The 20,041-nt window shown below is 30.1% G+C and overlaps 2 protein-coding genes across 8 annotated transcripts in view; both read right to left on the reverse strand.

Moving 5' to 3' along the window:
• Nucleotides 1–156: 156 nt before the first annotated feature.
• LOC106787145 (glycosyltransferase-like protein gnt13) lies at nucleotides 157–1,578 on the reverse strand. Its single transcript, XM_014749265.1, has 2 exons — nucleotides 397–1,578; nucleotides 157–229 (listed from the first exon to the last, which is right to left on the reverse strand). Exons 1-2 carry the CDS (start codon nucleotides 1,395–1,397, stop codon nucleotides 169–171), a joined length of 1,062 nt encoding a protein of 353 aa, XP_014604751.1. The 5' UTR covers nucleotides 1,398–1,578; the 3' UTR covers nucleotides 157–168.
• Nucleotides 1,579–8,209: 6,631 nt separating this feature from the next.
• The window catches only part of LOC106787711 (steroid hormone receptor ERR1), a 24,413-nt gene continuing 12,581 nt past the window's right edge, over nucleotides 8,210–20,041 (reverse strand). For 3 of the 7 annotated variants that reach the window (XM_014750315.1, XM_014750335.1, XM_014750359.1), the window contains 8 exons: nucleotides 11,111–11,257; nucleotides 10,863–11,018; nucleotides 10,625–10,754; nucleotides 10,249–10,470; nucleotides 10,102–10,137; nucleotides 9,809–9,949; nucleotides 9,520–9,722; nucleotides 8,210–9,402 (listed from right to left, as the gene is read on the reverse strand). In XM_014750315.1, coding sequence (XP_014605801.1) covers nucleotides 9,064–9,402; nucleotides 9,520–9,722; nucleotides 9,809–9,949; nucleotides 10,102–10,137; nucleotides 10,249–10,470; nucleotides 10,625–10,754; nucleotides 10,863–11,018; nucleotides 11,111–11,257 — 1,374 coding nt within the window. In that variant the 3' untranslated portion in view covers nucleotides 8,210–9,063. The remainder of the gene's footprint in view (nucleotides 9,403–9,519; nucleotides 9,723–9,808; nucleotides 9,950–10,101; nucleotides 10,138–10,248; nucleotides 10,471–10,624; nucleotides 10,755–10,862; nucleotides 11,019–11,110; nucleotides 11,258–20,041) is intronic. The other 4 variants (XR_001381836.1, XM_014750326.1, XM_014750343.1 and 1 more) reach the window with 4 other exon arrangements.

The raw sequence follows: 20,041 nt of genomic DNA on the forward strand, positions 1-20,041 counted from the left end.
ACTTGTCGAATAACACTCCAAACATTTTCATATTAAATAAATAAATATATAACATAATCGTAATAAAATAAAATTTCATTTTTCCTCTCGTTATTTCAATTGATAACGGTATACGCATATTTATATAATATTTTATACAGTCAGAAGAATAATATTCCTGTTATCATATTACGTACATTCGTTTTTGCATTTAATACGAATAAAATCCAATATGTTTCTGTCATATTTTCTGAAAAATAAAAAAAAACAGAAAAAAGGAAAGAAAGAGAGAATAAGACAAAATAGACAAAAATCATAATGATTTTAAAAAGAGAGATAATATTTGGACAAATTTAATTAAAATTATATATTAAAATAATGGAAATAATAAAGTTACCAGAGCTCGAGATTTCATACCTAATTTTTTCCGGCAGTCCTCCTCCGTAATTGTAAAATAATCTATAATTCTTTTCGATATCGGAATTATTAATACGGTCACGTTTCAGAGGATTCGAGGGATGTTCCTTAAATCTATTTGTTTCCGTTATCGAGTCTGTCAGGAAGGTAATAGTCTTTGAGACAAGCGAAGAAAGTTCTACGTTCGCTTTATGATCCTTCGTAACGTGTCCTGGAGGTTGTTCTCGGAAAACCGGAAGCTTTTTCAGTTTATCTTCGACCTTATGATGAAATCTGTCGATAGAGGAGTCTGTCTTCTCAGTGAAAACATCGTAAATATTGCTGCTCGCTGATGGATCGATGTAATCCATCGAATTTGTTGTTGCTACATTCGACGGATGTGTTAAATTATCATTTTTCAAAATCGGTAGAATCTTTGAAATAGTCGCTCGCGTATTACCTTCATAATTCGTTATATTGTTTACGCTACTTTCCATAGGATTCTTTTTATCATTAGATTTCATAGAATTAACAATTTCCACTATGGTCAATTTTTTCAAATCGACAGGTAAAATAAATGTGGAATTAAAATCGTTAAAAGTCGAAGAATCAAAACTTTTGTCATTTTTGTTTGTCTCGTCAATTATTGCCAAATTATGATTATTTATTTTATCGTTCTTAGTTGTTTCTAACGAAACATTTAATTTTTCACTTTTTTCAACACTAGTCGAAAAGGAATCATCGATATTTTCATCTTTCTTTACCTCGTTAGGATTAATCCTACTAGTCGTTAAATTCATACTTTGATTTTCTTTGATATTAAGATTACCCATTTCATCAGAATCATTCAAATGAATTATATTGTTTGAGTTTGTTTCCATTTGTGTTTCCTGCGATATAGTTTCTTCTAAAATTTCCGTTCGAAAGGTCGATAAAGAACAATCGATCGAATTCAATCCCTCTGTAGACGTTTCCGCATAATCAAACTTTATTATATTTGTTGAATTATCCAAGCTCTCCATTTTTTTCGTTGATATTGGAACTTTTATATTTGCACCGTCTAAACTAATCTCTAAGGAAATTGATAATGGTATTGTTATAACTTTTTCATTATTCGATTCATTACGAATGCTAACTTTTGTTATCCGATTATTTGGATCATTGGACGTTCTTGTATTTGTTAATAATTTATTTATGCGTACAGGAAAGAAAGATTTAATTGTATTTTTCGGACAATCGGCTTTCGTATATCCTTGCGAATTCGTATGCGTAGTAACTTTACTATTATTATGATTATTCATAGAATTTGTCACTTTATTTCCTTTTACATTTTTATTATATTCCATACTAACGTGTTCAACATTCTCTTCTTTTTCTGTATTTTCAGTAATCTCATTCTCGTTTATATCACCACGATTATCAGGAATAATATTAATATTTGTATTATCAGAAGGTATTCTTGATTGTTCTATGTTAAAATTAAAATTCGACCTCGTTAATTTCGTTTCCACATGAGTTTCGCTAACGCTGCAAATATTTCCTGTATTAGAAATATTCTTAGAAATAAAATGATTATTTGTTATATTTTCTTTTTTCGTCAAAGAATCGATTATAGTATTTTGATATTATGTTTAAAATGAAATCTTTCATTAAAATTATAACAAAACAACAAATGTTGTTAAATATTTCATTAATGTGATCTGTTCAATGAATAATATTAAAATCAAGAATCGAATTTGGCTTACCTATTGTTCGTTCCATTGAAGAATTTTCTCGATGACAGGCTTTTTTCGAAATTTTGATAAGCTACGATTAAAATTTTAAATAAAAATTCCAATTTTTCGGCTAAAATTGAATTTTTTTCTTGCACATTACGTAGTAATAATAATCTCGTCCAGTCGGATCTCAAAATGCCAAAGGGTAAAGTAGCCATTGGAAATTCAAAACCAACGACCATTGAATTAATTGTAGGTACTTTTGCAAATTTCAATGTAGAAATGTATTCCTCTAATTCCAGAATATTTGATTCCAGACATTGGTCTTTTAATGATTGCGGTCGTTCCACTGTAACTAAAATCAACCAAGAAATAAAAGAAATAAAAAGAAATAAAAAAGAGATATAACAATATAAGCGTTCAATTAAAACTTCAAAATGAGTTTACGCGTCACAAATATTTCATTTCTCTTGTAATTAACAAAAAAGAAAAAAAATAAATAAATTAATCCGTGTCTCACTAAAATCAAATAAAAAATATTGTATATATATATATATCTTAATTCTGCGTTTAAACGATTCGTAAATTTAATCGAAGATTCTTGTTTCTATCCTAATTTATATTTTAATGCCAAATAATTTGTATGCATTCACGTTCACCGGTCATCAAAACTTTTTCTCCGGTTAAAAAGTTATGAAAATAAATAATAATTGTTTTTTCGAATTGCAAATAATTAAAATGAAAAATTATTAATATATTAAATAAATGAAAAAAAAAAAAGAAGAAATGAAACACATAAGCAAAATATGATCCACACTCACTGCCATTTGCTAAAGCAAACGAAATAAGAATATAAGAAAAGAAGACGAAGAAATGCACTTGTCGGTGCATGACTACTGGATGAACTGCGGAAAGATTTGGACTATATATTCTATTTCGTTGGAATCGGCAGTTCCTCGCTGCGCATCACAAACGACAATTCGTGCTTACCATGCGAATAATTCAAGATATCCTTCAGTTAGAAAGAGAGAGACCGAAATCCGGACAAGCCATCAAATAAACCACATTTTCAGAATCAACAAAAATGGTTAGAATTTAATCAATTTCATTTTTATCCACTGTATTTCTAATATTCGTTGAGAGATTGATTAATCATGTCAGATAGAAATTAAAAAATCATATTACATATAATCATTGTAATTGAGCACAAAAATAATTCCATGCAATATATTTGTTTATTTTCTCCTGTGACTCCTGGCAGAATAATTTGAATTCATAGTTATCTTATATAACACATTTTTTCTCATCCGGACGAATTAATATTTATACGCGACTTGTACGAATATCCTGGCGCACACGCTAAATTCCAATTAAATTTAGGCTTTCGCTTGATTTCCATTCAATTTTTTTTCCCCTTCTTTTTTTACAAGTTAACCGGTGATGTCTCGTGTGTTTTTGTTCGACTAAATTTCTCTCTTCTTTTGTATATATGTGTATTTGTGTGTATGTATACATATAAAAATTATATTATATTTTATATATATATATATATATAAAATTTATATTATATATTATATATATATATATATACACATACACACACATACATACATACATCCAACATACATACACACGCACACACACATATATATATATACATACACAAGGATTGACCTACTATAATACAATTACAAAGTAATTAAATACATATTTATAATCGTCATATAAGCGGCATTTTTCATTTCTACAGGCATCCTTTTCGATAATGGATTTCGAAAGAAGATCTAAAGATCAAAAGCATAATAAAGAATTTTTTTTTATTGAGTAGAATAGATCACAGATAAGAGAAGCAGATTATTTATATAAGAATTTTAAAACTATCTTTTTAGATTTTCTTAAAACAGAAAAAAACATTCTTGATAAATATATCAATTATTTTCTGTTCTTATTTTTCTTCATTCTTTCTTTCTTTCTTTGTTACATTCCTTTTTCATTTCACATAACTTATGTATTATTAACATTCAATATTTTTGTAACGAAAAATCTTTTATTTTCTTGATCTTCTCCCTTTTTCTTTCGCATTATATTTAAATAAACATAATCTTATTTTGAATAACGTGCGCGATATTGTGTCTACACGTTACATACCTAACAATATTAAATTTAAACTACGTTCGCATCCATCTGCAAATCCATCTTGTAAATGATGCCTGTTATAATATAAAAATCTCAAAACTGGTACTGACGTTTCTCGCCTTCTTTATTTATACTATATATTTACACTTTATAAAGGGGCGATGATATTGTACAGTGACAACGAAAGAAAAAAAAAATCTATTTTATTTTATCTTTTTGTGTTTATCAGGATAATTTTTTATATGAAAAAAAAAAAAAAAAAAAAAAAAGAGAGAAAGAAAGAGAGGTGTTAGTTTGAGAAAGATAAAGATAAAAAAAGGACAGAGATTTTATTTCAACTAGGATTGTATCCTTTTAAGTTTTAAGCTTTTTCTTTTTTTTTCTTTTATAGTTATTCCTTCTTAATGCCAAATACAAAATATACATACAATATTTATTTTAATCACTTCTATTATAACAAAAATAAATCGATTTTATCTTTTATTTTTAGTGTTTTGTCTTTGTCTATCCTCCGGAAAAAAAATATGCGCACGTTGGCATAATCAACGTCTCTTTCTCGACCACGCAGAATAATAATTTCAAGTCAAACACGCGGACGGATAAAACGAATAACGATTTTTTTTTTTTTTCTGGAATAACACAAATAGTCGAAATCTTTACTTTACAAATAAATTGTTTAATCCCGGGTTAAACAAGAACAAAATTCATACTATCTTAAAACATAATAGAATTTATATAACTTTTATCAGATTTTATCTTTTTCTTCCGTTTTCATATATATTCATGTATACATGCGTTTTCTTCTCTCTCGAGTACTTTGTTTTTTTCTTTTTTGCCTTTTTTTTTTTTTATACATAAATAATTTTCAACTTCGTAACACATAAGCTTCATTATAATAACATAGTGAGTTACAGCATTAATCGTCTTCTTATCTTTATATCGTTATTATTATTAATTAATTTTATAATTATTAATATTATTTTTTCTTTATTATTATTATTATTATTATTAATGTTTGTTTCACAAATATATTCGCACTCTTAACTATTTGTATGTGTCGAGGTTTGTATCGTTTGTTTTATTTGTTTGTATGCAACCCTGAGACTACGATTCTATGCCACGGCGAATGTGGATGATGATTTGAGTGTAAATAAAACTTTAGGGACAAAAAAAAGAAAGAAACATATTACTAAGAAAAGAACCAAACTCACGAAAATTGTAAATTTATCAATTTCGATTTGAGAGAGGAACCATACAAAAGTCGGTTTCATAAAAATACATCTTTTCGTTTTTACGCGTTGAAACGTTTCGATTATTTAAGAAAATATTTTATTTTCCGTTTATTTTTTTAATAATTAAATAATCACCGTGATTTTTGATATTTAATCATTTTAATATCATCACATTATGTATACGTGCGTGTTCAAGTTTTAACACACATATATCGCATCTTATTGTCAGATTTATAATGAACGATCGTACGCGTATTGTAAATAAATTAAGTTCCACTTGAAAATAATAAATCAAGGAACGAATCGGATTATCAAGCAAAAGCTTATCAACAATGCGCGAATTTAATTAAGCTTTACGAGACCACCCTTATCGCCAAATCTGGTTAACATAGTTTCACCGTTAATATTAACAAAATTATTTTGCCGTATCGATTTTCATATATATGCATAAATGCATGGAAATAGTTCGTAAATCATTATGAAACCGACTTAAGAAAAATGAAATAAAAACAAAAAACAAAAAAAATAGAGAAAAAAGAAATAGGAAAGAAAAAAAATCAAAAATAAAGTAAATTCATGAATGTATCACACATATATATCATAATCAGAATTTTTCCACGAAACGTTAATGATTTCACAAAAGAAAAAGCCGAATAATGTGTAAATATCACAGCCCAAAGAAGATACTCATTAACGTTAATTAACAATAAATATGAGAAGGAAGGAGCATGACAAAAGAATGTATATTAAATTGAAAGTAAAAAACAAAGATAATGATTAAACGATAATTAAATTATTCCGATATAGGGGAAGAAATTTTCATCGGCAAACAATTCGAAAAAGAATTTTTCTTGCGTCAGTCCTTCTCCTTCATTATTTTCAATTTATTTCTAGGCTTTTTAAAATAAAATTCATTGATAAAAAAAGAAAAGAAAAAGAAAAATATTTAAACAAAATAAATTACGAAATGAATGAAAAAAAAAGAGAAAGAGAAAGAGAAATAGAAATAGAAAGAGAGAGAGAGAGAGCGAGAGAAGAAAATCGGTAGCAAACTGCAAAGAACATAGATAAAATTCGCCGTGGCTGAACAGCCATGTTTTCATTTCATTTATTATGCTATCTACTTCATGACGAGGAACAAATCATCAAGCAGGAAAACTTGAGAGAACTTAGGCGAATAAGATAATATAGAGGGAAGTCAATATCATGAAATATTAATCGTACGTAAATGAGGGATAGGTGACAGATTGTTCTAAGATAAACGGGAGTGAGGATTATGGGGAGGGGAAGAAGTTTAGAAAAAAGAAGAAGAAGCAGGGGGAGGGTAAATAAAGGAATTATTTGCCACATTTCCATGATTTGGATAATGCAACGACGCGACTGAACTATATATTGCACCGTAAAAGTGACGATATAGACCTACGATACGACTATACCAACATAACATTTTCACCGATTCTTCCGATCGTTTATTTATTACTTTGTTTCTTTTCTTTTCTTTTCTTATCAACGTTATTTTAAATCAATTAATAACATTTTCTTTCTCTTTCGTGCAAAAATTTGAATACTTCATATGCTCGTTACTCATATTTTAAAAGAGAAAATTACATTTAACAACGTAGATTACCAATACATTCCGAGAGTACATCTTTTCATTTTAAATTTAATAAGTAACAAGATATTAATTGTTTTCTTTTCAACATAACTAATTCACAACTTTTTCTTTTTTTTTTTTTTATATCGTTCCTTTTAATCATTTTCAACGCGAATATATGTATAAGGCAAAATATAACAAATAATAAACAACAACAAAAAGTTATTGAAATATATCAGTGAAAATGTTACGGCAGACGATAAACTATTCGCTATATAAAGAAAGCTCTATAAAAGAAATTTCTATTCGGTTATTTGTGAATTCGTACTGAACTTTCACTTTTCAGAATGGGTAGTTCTTGTTACATAACGACTTTCCTTCCATAGAAGTAATAGTACTATGAACACGACCTGCACGCGATACTCATAACGGTAATAACTAGATAATAAAGATCCCTGAATATATATAATATATATTCTCCTATATGCATATATCGTATATACATATGACATATTTATGAAATATATGTATATATATATGTATATATGTATATATCATATATATTCTCCTTTTTTTGTGTGTGGCACACGCGGAACAAGTATCGCGATCATTTTTAACAAACAATTAAACTCCTCTTTTCTTTTATTTTATGTTTACTCTTCTGAACTTGGCAGCCTGGCCAAAGCCCACTCTTAAAATATATTCCTAATGTGTCTTATACAAAAAAAAAAAAAATTAAAAAGAGAAAAAAATAAAAAGGAAAAATTAAAAGAAAACTAAAAAAAAAAGCGTGACTCTAATTCGAGAACGATCCAGTCATTCTTTCTCTTTCATTTCTTTTTTGTTTCTTCTCCTTCATCTTTCCAACTTAATCAACCCTATATATTCCTATCACTGGTTTTTTTATTTGTACAACGATACGCCCTAAAGGTTTAAAGTGCTGTAACTATGGATGTTCGATACATCTAGCTTAAGTTTTAATTAGTATTACTTTCAAACATTAATGCCACCTATAATGCCAAGTAAACATCTGTAGTATTATTATTATTATTATTTTTATTATTATTATTATTATTATTATTATTATATTATTATTATTATTATTATTATCATTATCATTATTATTTTTATTATTATTATTATTATTATTATTATTATTCTCTTTTTTTTTGTCATTTTGTAATTTTTTTCACTTTTCTTTTCTTTTAAATTATCAACGTTACTTACGTTTTTCTATACGTACTTCTTTGCTAAATTAACTAACTGCCAGAAATGATGCATATGGATCCAGATTGATACAAACATGAGATGATTAGCAAACTGTCTCTATTGCGAATATGTAACATCAAACACCCACAGTTTATCAAACACCACAATTAATAAACTTCGATCTGACTTGTACGATCATTGGACTCGATGTCACGATCATAATGATCAATTGTATAAACAAAAACATATTTATTTGGTAGTGCGATCTGTCGATCAACAGACTATATACTATCCTATTTAATGATACTTCTAAACGTAGGCTTTTCGCATTTTATTTTCCGCGTTTTTTATGCTGAAAATCACATTCCTTTCCCTATACCTGTAAAAGGGGTACTTGAAAAGGAAAGTTTGGTTACTTTAAACAAAGAAAGCGTATGGTATTTCAATACTATACGCAAGGTTCGATGATCGTTGGGAAACACTGGTCGAAATCACTCCACGCTTCACCTTTAAAAAATAAAGAAACATTTTGTTTGCGAGTCTGTTATAAAGAAAAAAAAACATTTATAAATATGTTAATATATATAGAACATATATATATTAACATATTATATCAGAACTGCACTGTTCTCTTTTTTTTCACTTATATCACTCACTGTCATTCTCGTTAGTTTCGAAAAGGCAAGTTTAACACCTCTGTTATTTCCGCACAATGGTAATTATTTTCTTAATCGACAATCAATGATAACTTTGAAGAAAAGTTTTTCTTTAAATGATAAGATTCGACCAGGTTCTAGTTGTTTCATCGATAATAGGCAGCTTCCAACATCTCTACAAAAAGCTTGTTCATCGGCACTTTGCCCGTTCTACAAACACTCGACCAAAATTTCCTTACAATTCCATCGGCCTGCCTAAGACTGGGCAGTATTAGGAACATGTTTTGCGTAGCACGTAATGCCTGTCCTGGCCTAACAGCTGCTACACAGTCCGAAAGGGAATTTAATATTGCGTCACGAAAGCGATATAGCGCTTGAGGTTCGTCTGATCTCGCGTCGCTATTCGCCAGAATCAATGCCTTCAGTACATAGTATTCTTCTTTGATCAAACCCAATCGTTGAATCCTTTCTACGATCTGGATACACTATCGTAAACAGTAATGAGGAAAAAAATGTTATCAAAGATCCAAAAAAGTCACTTGTATCATGTTAAATTCCATTTTATAATATAAACGTTTTTATTAATCTTCTTGAACACTTACATGCGTATATAATTCTATACAATGGCATTCACGTGCCTGACGTTCATCCAAGCTGAAATCTTGAGCGAACCACAATCTGCCATTATTAGGCACACTTCTCCATGCTAAACTGAAAGTGAGGATTTCCGCCCATGTACTTTGTAGAAGCCGCATTTGATCGTTTAAAGCTAAACTGCTGAATCCTGGTATCTGCTTAGCCCAACCTTTTGAAGAATATCATTTTCTGTATTATAAAAATAGAAGGCTTATCTCGCGTAGATTAAATGACTATATTAGTAATTAAAATTACCGATAGTTCCGACTAATTCGCGATCATAAAGATCCGCCATTTGGCCCAATATCCTCTGATCTGTATCCAATGTATGAGAAAGATTGGATACTTGTAAAATATCGGGCTCGCACGCAGCTAGAGCTTCGACCATCTTGTTATCTAGAAACACACGTATATAGTTTTAATCGATCCACGATAATATCAAACATCGTGATATATGTTTTTTGTTTTTACTTGATATTACGTCAACTTTATCCAGTTTGATTTTATCTAATGTATAAACCAAACTTAATAAATATTCTGCAGCTTACTTATTTGTTCTCCAGATCCTCCGGATGCTACGCTCGCTTGAAATATTAAAAAATGTTTGTTTATATGTACGGATATACTCGAACTGGTTCTAAAGTCACAACATGACATGAAAAATTAAAATGGAAATACTTTATCAAAAATATTACCTTCCAGTGTTGCCGTTTTCACAGGGATGTAAGGATCTGTAGACCTTCTGTATTTTTGCCTGCCACCTCTAACCCGATCCAATCTAACACCCTCCTTTAACATTCCCTGACGAAGACACTTTTGAAATCTGCACGCTTGACAAGCTTTTCTTCTACGTTTATTTATCTCACACTCTCCGTTTGCCGGGCAAGTATATTCAATGTTTCCTGTAAAGTTACTCGCTATTTTATCGTAATATACATGGCCTTGATCCAGATAGTACCATTATTAAAATACATTGCTAAAAATGATCATATTTATAAAAGTTATTGGTACTATCTGGTAAAAAATGATCGAATTTCCAAGAGTAAGAGAGAAACGTGAAACTTTCTTTACCTTGTATGGTCCTTTTAAAGAAAGCTTTGCACGCCTCACAAGATGCAACACCGTAATGGAATCCACTTGCTATGTCTCCACAAACAAGACACAGTCTCCTCGGCATCATGTCTTCCTCTTTAATGCCTTCCTAAATAAGAAAGACGAAGAAACAAAATACGATATTTTATTTTTTAAAATTCATAATATACAATACAACATTAAACAACGATATCGTGTCATGAATTTTGAATAATACCTCAGGAGTTCCTAAAGGTTGAGTCGTCGAAGAACAGTGATGCATCTCTGGGCTACCTGGACTTCCGCTACCACCCCCACCATTTCCGTTACCAGTGCTACCACCACCACCACCGCCGCCATAATCAGGCGGCACGTCCATTTTTGTGCAAATTACCTAACAAAATATTACATTTATCGTTATTATCTTATTGAAATAGTCATTTAAACATATTTCTCAATTTCTTCGCTAATCTTACTGAATTTTACCTCCTGATTTTGCAGCGTAGTGGTCGGTGAACAAACTTGATAGTTTTGCGTAGGCGTCGCGGGGTTGTCGACTTCTTGTTTAATGTTTGGCATGGTTCTGTTGTAGCATATCATACCTTCAGTAGTATTGCCAGACATCATACAAACCTACGATCAAACGAAATGTGATTTCAATAAATGGGTCGAAGAAAATATCGTAAAAGTGAAAATTCTACTGGAAAACAAATTATTGTTTCCTCTCTTCGAGTTTTCCACTTCCTTCCCTGCACTATTTCTCTATTTCTTGCAGTCGGTAATAGAAAAAGCTTATTACTACCTCTTCTTGCTTCCCACCCTCCCTCCCAACCTCTTATCCACCCTCACTCTCTCTTTTTCTCTCTCATTTTTTTTCCCAACTTCTTGCAGTTAGTTGCACTTTTTTCGATTACTATTTTTAAACGCGAGCAACGTCGCGAACATTTTTAGAATCGACTTCAGAGAATTCGCGATTGAAAGAGGATGCTCGTAACGTGGCCGGCCCTCGCAATGTTCGTGCCAGGCTAGAAGCGAAAAAAATCATTTTTAACTCGACCATCCGCGCTCTCTCTCTCTCTCTCTCTCTTCGTAATTATCTTCGCATCATTGGCCTTCCCTAGATCTTCTCGATGATACTTTGTTCCGAAAATTTTCTTCAATTCGTATCTACTACGCAATAGTATTTCTAATCTCCGAAGCATTTTAATATATAAGATTTAAAAAAAAAAAAAAATATACGCAAGAAGAAAGGTATTACGTTTCGAATCGTAGGAGAGAAGATAAATCGAGATGATAAACGACGGCCTCGAATTAGCAACTATCAACTTTCTTGCTCTTTTTTATCTACCACGCTTTTGGGATTAATTTACTTCAGCATCTCGCGTCAAATATTTTCCGACGGGATCATTTCCCTTTCATAAAATCCATTCGAGAACTTAATTGTTAAAAACTTATGAGAAGAGAGTAAACGAACCCTCCTCCTCCTCCTCCTCCTCCTCATCCTCCTTCTGGCTCTTGAAAATTAGCTCGACGATTTTAAAGTACTCGAACAATGTATAAAAAAAAAACCACTACTGATATTTACGCTTCGATAAAAAAGCTTTTATACACATAGCATATACATATAATAACTATAGTAATATGTATTATACTTCTTTTTTCTTGCTCTCATCAAAGGAAAAGGAAAAGGCTACAGAATTGATGACGCAAAGAATCTTGGATTTAATCGTGAGCTCAGAGATATAGTAGATACGCGTAAGAAGATGATGAGTATTTCTGCGCCATCTGGTTAACCTTGAACTTAAATTTCTTCTTTTTCTTTTTTTATTCTCTATATATCCTTCCCTTTACGCAGTATAAATGACTGAACCTAAGGCGACAAGAAAAACAGCTTTTAAAAAGTCCGCACGAAAGGACCCATACTTGGGAAGATGGACCCTTAAGCAGGCCCTTCCTAGGTTCCGTGAACAAAGTAACGGTGAAAGGATTGCGTAAGCCTTCTTCTTCTTCTTCTTCTTCTTCTTCTTTCCTCTTTTTCCTCATAATCCCCTCCCCAACTTCCTCATCATCATCTTCTATCCCCTCTATCTTTCCCTTCATCTTCCTTCATCTCTAACTTCTTCAACATCTCTTAACACACAAGAAGCACATACGGTGTCGTAGTTCGAACAAAGTAAAGATAGAGGGACGCAGGATATCTGCTTGAACTTGAACTTGACTTCTCGAATGAAACGCGACTATTATATCGCATTCGTGCGATTCGGATATATGCTTAGAGAATGTGTAACTTTTTTTTTTCCTTTGCACTATATTATCTTCAAACGAAAACGAACTATATGCTAATAATTATTCAATTTCTTTTTTTTTCACATTTAACGAGCTAGATACTAGTTTAATTTTCCATTATTATTTTCTTAACATTTACTATAGACAATACGCTCGACTATGAACTAAATCGTTGAACAGAAAAATGTTCTCTTTTTTTCTTTTTTCAAATATCAAATTTGTAAATTACAGAAATATAAATGTGTAATTTTAAATTGTACATGTTGAGAAAGGAGTTGACAAAAATCGTGATATCTTTGAACTTATTCATCTTTGAATTCGATAAGATGTTAGGAAAAGATCAATGATCGATGATCGATGATCGATGACGAAAAGAAAATAATTCGTGACATGATCAGGATCCAATACGCTTATTATACAATTCATACCTACGATCGTAAAGGAAAACAATAAATGAAGATTGCATAATGAACGCTCGAGTTTGAGTCCTTATTAAAGCATGTGGTATGAAATTAAATAGAAAAGGAAATTAGATAGAGAGATAATAGAGAGATGCTTGGACTCGTAAACCTTGAACCTATACTCCCATCTCTGCAAAAGCGTTACGTTATCATATATGCTTGAATTATTTCTTCCGGCGATAGAATTAAATTCTATATTCTGTCAATATTGTTACGACACAATATAAGAAAAAGAAAATTTAAGTATTAAATAAATTAAGAATCTATTTTATTTAAGAATCGATACATATACGGATTCTATCTTATAAAATCATCTATATCTTTATTATCTTTTTACGATTTTCATTATCCAATTTGTACAAACTTATATTGAGATATAAGATTAATCAAAAATTTGTGTGTGATGAAACAATAAATGAAAAATTATTTCACGAGTATACAGAACATTTGCACTAATATCAATAAGATGCACAATTGTTGAACCTGGTAAAAATTAACTTCAAATTTCTAACGATTCCCCTTTCAATGTTTATTCCCTTAAAATATTACAAGAGTAAATGTAAATTATAATATACATTAATAAAACCAAACTAAAACAAACGTAACATCCTCATAACTGAAGTTGACATGAATAAAGCATATTAAAAAATATATATATATATACATATATAGACATTAAACACCTAATATATAAAAATTAAGAGACTTATTGTTTTCATTTAAAAAATTCTCATGATATATATCAAATAATTACGATTATATACGTAATATATTTATATATCCAACGTTTTATATAAAATTATTTTTCTCACAAGTATATATGTAAACTAAAAATATAAATAAAAATATACCCTATTTATATATATCTAAACGAAACTTCATTGATAGTTCATCCATGTAACTGAAGTGTTCCTACGTGTTACTTCGAAAGGAAACTAACGGGGAAAAGATTACGTAAGGATGCATCCTCTTCACACCCTTCTTCCCTTTCCCTTTCGTTCTCCCACCCTTTCATTCTCTCTCTGTTCGTCGATTTCTCCAAGCAACCCTTTAGATCGGTCGTTCCTTGTTCGATCGCATATTAAATGATCGCTTTAAGCGAGAGACGCAACGAGAGACGAGAAAAAGGATGAAACACGACGACGAGAAGAGCACGCGCGGGGAGTTATCTACGGTTGGCCTTGAACTTGACTTTTTTGCGTGTGCAACAAGGGAGAGAAGGAAGGCGTGAAGGGGACCGTACGGGAATGTGAGAGAGAAAGAGAAAGAAATATATATATAGAAAAAGAGTGACAGAGAAAGATATATATATGTATATAGAAAGAGAGTAAAAGAGAAAGATATATATATATATATATATATAAAGAGAAAGAGAGAGAAAGAAATAGCAGCGTCACGAAGGCCGCAGAACAGCGCCATCAAGCGCAAATTTAGATACCGAACGCCAACGGATACGGCCGACTACACGACGACCTTGACGCTATTCTCCCTTTCCCTCCCCAACCACCCCCTACTCTTTCTCTTTCATTCGCTCCCCCTCTAACGCTTCCAGCGACAGCGCCCAACGCTTTTCAATCGTCTTCGTCGCGTACCTTTTTTTTTCCTATCTTTATTCTCTTGCTTACTCTTTTTCTTTCCTATTCTCTTTTTTTTTCGTCAGTCTCTCTCTCTCTCTCTCTCTTTATAAAATTTTTGTTCTCTCTCATGAGTGCTCGCTCACTGTCCCCCACCATCACTATCAGCTTCCGACTGCTGTCTGGACCGAAAAATTCGCATAAATCTCGACAACATCGATCTTTGAACAGTTTGTCAAGAAAATATTCATACATATGTATGACGAATATATTGAGATAGAATATATTATTACGGTAAATATATTAATGTATTTTGAAATATATTTATAAAGTAATATCGTTTTTATAGATCGAAATTTTTGGGCAAACGGAAATAATTGGTGAGGATTGTTGTTGTTAATGTTTGTATTTGTTTCATGTCGACCTTGTTTAGAAACAAAGTGATCAATTGCGTGTTAGTTAGATAAATTATTTTATCTAACAATTAACGCGCGCGTTTAGAGTATTTTAAATTGTTGTGTAAAATTTATATATATATATATATAAATATAGATAATTTTAATATTTATATATATAGATAAGATATGTGAAAAATAGATGTATTAATATTTAAAGTTAGGTAACTTAAAATTGGTATGGTCATTTTCAATAGTTTATTCAAAAACGATAGTGTCATCGTGTATAAAGAACGCTACTTTGTAAGATAAAATTTAATAGGAAGTTATTTCTGGGTAATTATTTTCCTACATAATAAAATAAAATTATACTAAAGATTAAATTTTGTAGTACTACTTGTATATTTGATCGTATTCAATATATTATTATATTCGGTTGAAAATTATTTATGAAAAGATTGCCGTCTCAATTTTAATAGAACGACTCAGATCAAACGCATGTATATACTGTGAACTCCCAAACTGGATATAGAATTTGGTTAAGGGGGAAAAAAATGATCTTCTAAGATCTTTCGTTCGTAACTAAAAGATTTCATTCCTAGTGTCAAAAATACAAGATACATACAATCTAACAAAAGGATGGAAACTTTTGCAAATAACCGTGACTTTGATGTACCTACAATATTATTTTTATATATGCTGAAACAAAAGAAAGAAGAACGAGAAAAAGTAAATGTGCAGAAAATTTTACGAGATTAACATTAAATAATATACTTATCACAATATGAAATTATTTCCCCATAATTCAATTTCTCTCTCATTAGAGTTTATTTGTACGGAAGAAAATTATCCTTTGTCCTTGTGAGTGGTTATCGTTTCCGCATTGGGAACAATTAAATTTTGTATATAATCTTCTATTAACCCTTTGCACACACTCGGTTGTTCCTTCTGAGGGGACATCGTAAGTCTACCATATCACTCAAATGTTCCCTTTGAAGAGACATAAAAGTTTATTAATGATTACGAAGAATGAATTTATTCTACCATAAGTATTTGAAAATTATATAGAACATGAAAAGTGCGTTCGCGACCTTCCAAACGCTTCTTTACTTCATTTGAAAAAACCGATAAGAATTTAGGAGAAAGAACGATAAGGATTTATAGAAGAAAGGTTAGTTGGTATGCAAATATGCCTCGCACAAAATGAAATTTAATTATATAGATAAATTCCGATGAACTTTATCGACCTGATCTTCTAGTTGACACCAGAATTTCATTACGTTTATATAAAAAGTTGTTAAACAAAGTTCCTGATGCAGAATGTGTACACCGACATATACTATACCTGCATTTTCTTAGCAAAAGAATTGCTAAAGACGAAATTTCATCTTACTAGTACAATAAAAGTTAACCGAAATTGCATACAGAAAGAATAACATTACGCTTTTTTCGTGGAAAGATAACAGAATTGTCATAATGCTCAGCAATTACGATCTATCCTCAGAACATTACGCGAGGGAAATTAGGTGACAAGCCTAAAATGGTTTTAGATTTTACATGAAGTATGGGCGGTGTGAATAATGCGGAATAATATACGTATTGTTTTATGCAGAAATCATTGAAATGGTATAAGAAAATTATTTTCAGTATTTATGTATGTGTGTTATTAATTTGTACATAATTTCTGCGAACCGCAGAAGAAAAAAAAACAATCAAACATCAATGACACGTTAAAAGTTTGTCAAAAATCTTATTAATCAATTGAGAAGTGATTCACATCTTCATCGGACAATAGACTGAAACAATAAACTGCATATAAAACAAAATTTTCATCTCATTCGCTCGTCGTAATTATTATATTAACGCGTTTAATCCAATTGAAAACATATCGTTCAATTTTGTCTGTTTAAATTATAAACAGCTGTTTCGCGCGATATATCGATTCTATCTATTAATTGCAAATCGATATTTTTATTAATAATAAGTATGTCAGAAGAAAATATTATTTTAATTGATAAAAATACCGTGATTAATTATTATATTTATAAATATTTTTTTCATTATAAAAATGTTTATAAAAATACTGTATAGATAAATACCAGTCTATATAAAATATTAACATATTTATAATATTAAAATCCTCTTTTTTTTTAATTATTCTGCATGAACTATGAATAAAGATTAATAAACCACACAGTTGAAAATTTAAAACAAATCAATCTTATTAAAAAAAATGTATAATACACGTTGAATTAAAAACTCGAGAGAAAAAAATCACGACAGTTAGATAACTAGGATCTCTTATAAAAGTTTCATAAAAAAGAACAATTTAAAAAATGAATAAATAAGTTCAATTGAAGTGATACAGTTTCACGATCCTTTTTCTCTTTCTCGAACACAAACAGATTTCGATCAAATCGACTCCTCCATTCGTACATCGAGTTGTGCGGGTTATATCGAAATTTTCAAGGTCCATGAAACCCGTAGCACTCGTTTTCAAACAGGTCGATTATGTAAGCGAGAAAAAACCTTGCGGCGGAACGAAAGAGAATAAAAAGAAACAACGCCAGCTGCGCTTTATCGTTGTTTCGATTTTGCTCATCCTATTCTTTGCGAGAATATCTCCTAGACCTTTCTTTGAAAATAAGAAAAAAAAAAAAAAAAATAAGAGAAAAATTTATTATTATATAAAATTTGTAATAATTCGAAAAACATCATTTTTTTATGATATACATTTAACATGTATAGAAAAAGAAAATATTAATGCGTGAAATATTTACCATGTAACAGCATATTGTACAATGTGCAATAAGTCTAGTAGTAAGTTCCGTGATAAAGGGATGCGTGTCAGACAGAAAACGTCTAATTAATATCACCACCACTTTAGTCACGTATATCGTGTCCGCGATGCTGCATGTTTCTTCCTCAAGTATAATCGACCCACCGTCTTATTAATACTCATATTTTAAATTCTTATTCGCGATTACGCGACCATTTCGCATCGATGTAATGAAGAATACGAGATTCGATAACGTACTGGAAGAATAAACATGTTTTACGGAAATAAAAGATCGTCTTAAATGTTGACTTTATTTATTTTTTTGTCAGTTCATCTTCTACAATTTATTTCTTTTTTATCCATTACCGTTTTTATTATCTGTTACCATTCGCGATATCATTGAAATAAATTTACGAGATGCGGTCACATTATAATATTTCACAATTCTAACTTTTTAGGAATGAATTTATATAAATGAAAATATAAGTTAAACAATTTTTTAAAAGATCTAATCTTTGTGCTGGTTATTTCATCATATTTTTAAAATCAAAGAAATACTTAAAAATTCGGTTATTATATGATTAGGTTGAATTGTGCAGGAATTGACTAAAATTAACTATACAAATTAAAAAATGTTAAAACTAATATATGAAACCTTTAAACTTTAGTTTGCAAAAATTATCAACTCGATAAACAATTCTTTTATTATATAATTATTAAGATTACCAAGCCAGCGTTTAGGGTTAGAGGTTAAAGAAAATTTAATATAATATTAAATAGTATTGTATAACAACAACAAAATATAACCAATTATCCAATAAAAATCAGAAGAAATGTTTCTGTGAAAGTTTGAAATAATTTGTCGTTCGTAAACTATGAACTATTTTTACTAAAAATTTTTAATCTTTATTTCATTTCTATATCTTAAAATATATATATTTTTTAAACTTTAGACTCTCGAGAAATAAACTTAACAACCAAAAATTAAATAAAAAAAATCTAACCAAAGATATATTTTCTTGGACACTGTATACGAGTATTATGTTGAAATTTGTATTTCGTTTTAAAAAATCATTTCGAATATATTCGATCGTAAAATAAAAAGTAGATAATTTATTGTTATAAAAAATAATATTAAATTGGAGGTAGATAATATTGGTGTTCGTGCGATAGAAACGCATCGAATAAGAAATCGATCAGCCAAGGATGAAGACCCTGACTAGCACGGTCAAGGCCGAGACCTTGAAAACTCTGTGCACTATCTACCAATTTCACAGACTTATCCAATGAGAAGCCTGCGAACCCCTTTCCAATTCGTCTTCAGTGATGCCCCCTCTCCTGCGTATTATTCGTAACGAATAATAATTACAGATAAATACTGATATTGCAAATACTTAAACATTTAATCAGATCCCGATAATAGTTAAACGCGATATTAGTCATGCATGTATTTATATATATGCGAGTCTTATATACAATCATAGTCTCATACATACACATTTGATCCCATCTCTAACGATAAAGATAATAAATTTACTTATCGTAATCAAATGTTTTCCAATTCAATCAAAACACGTTCAACAATTATTATTTTAATTTAAAAATGTCCACTTTTCGGTTTCTCTCATAAATAAATTCGTGAACGAGGTATCGATCGTTAGCCATCTACGAAGGTTTAATAATTATAGATCATCTGGAAATTTAATGCTACTCGCATTTAAAACTAATACTATCAAAGACCAACCCGATGTTTTAACTTTTTAAAAATGATTTTCTAAAAATATAATAAATAGAGACTTTAATGCTCGTGGTGAAGAAACAACTCACAAGAATTTATCATTAAATAATTAATCGAGACAAATTATATTATTAGATTTACGCATCTGTACTACAAACAATTACATTGACTGTCATATATATAT

This window comes from Polistes canadensis, unplaced genomic scaffold, assembly GCF_001313835.1.
Source record: "Polistes canadensis isolate GaletaPanama2010 unplaced genomic scaffold, ASM131383v1 scaffold_4, whole genome shotgun sequence".
Lineage (NCBI taxonomy): Eukaryota > Metazoa > Arthropoda > Insecta > Hymenoptera > Vespidae > Polistes > Polistes canadensis.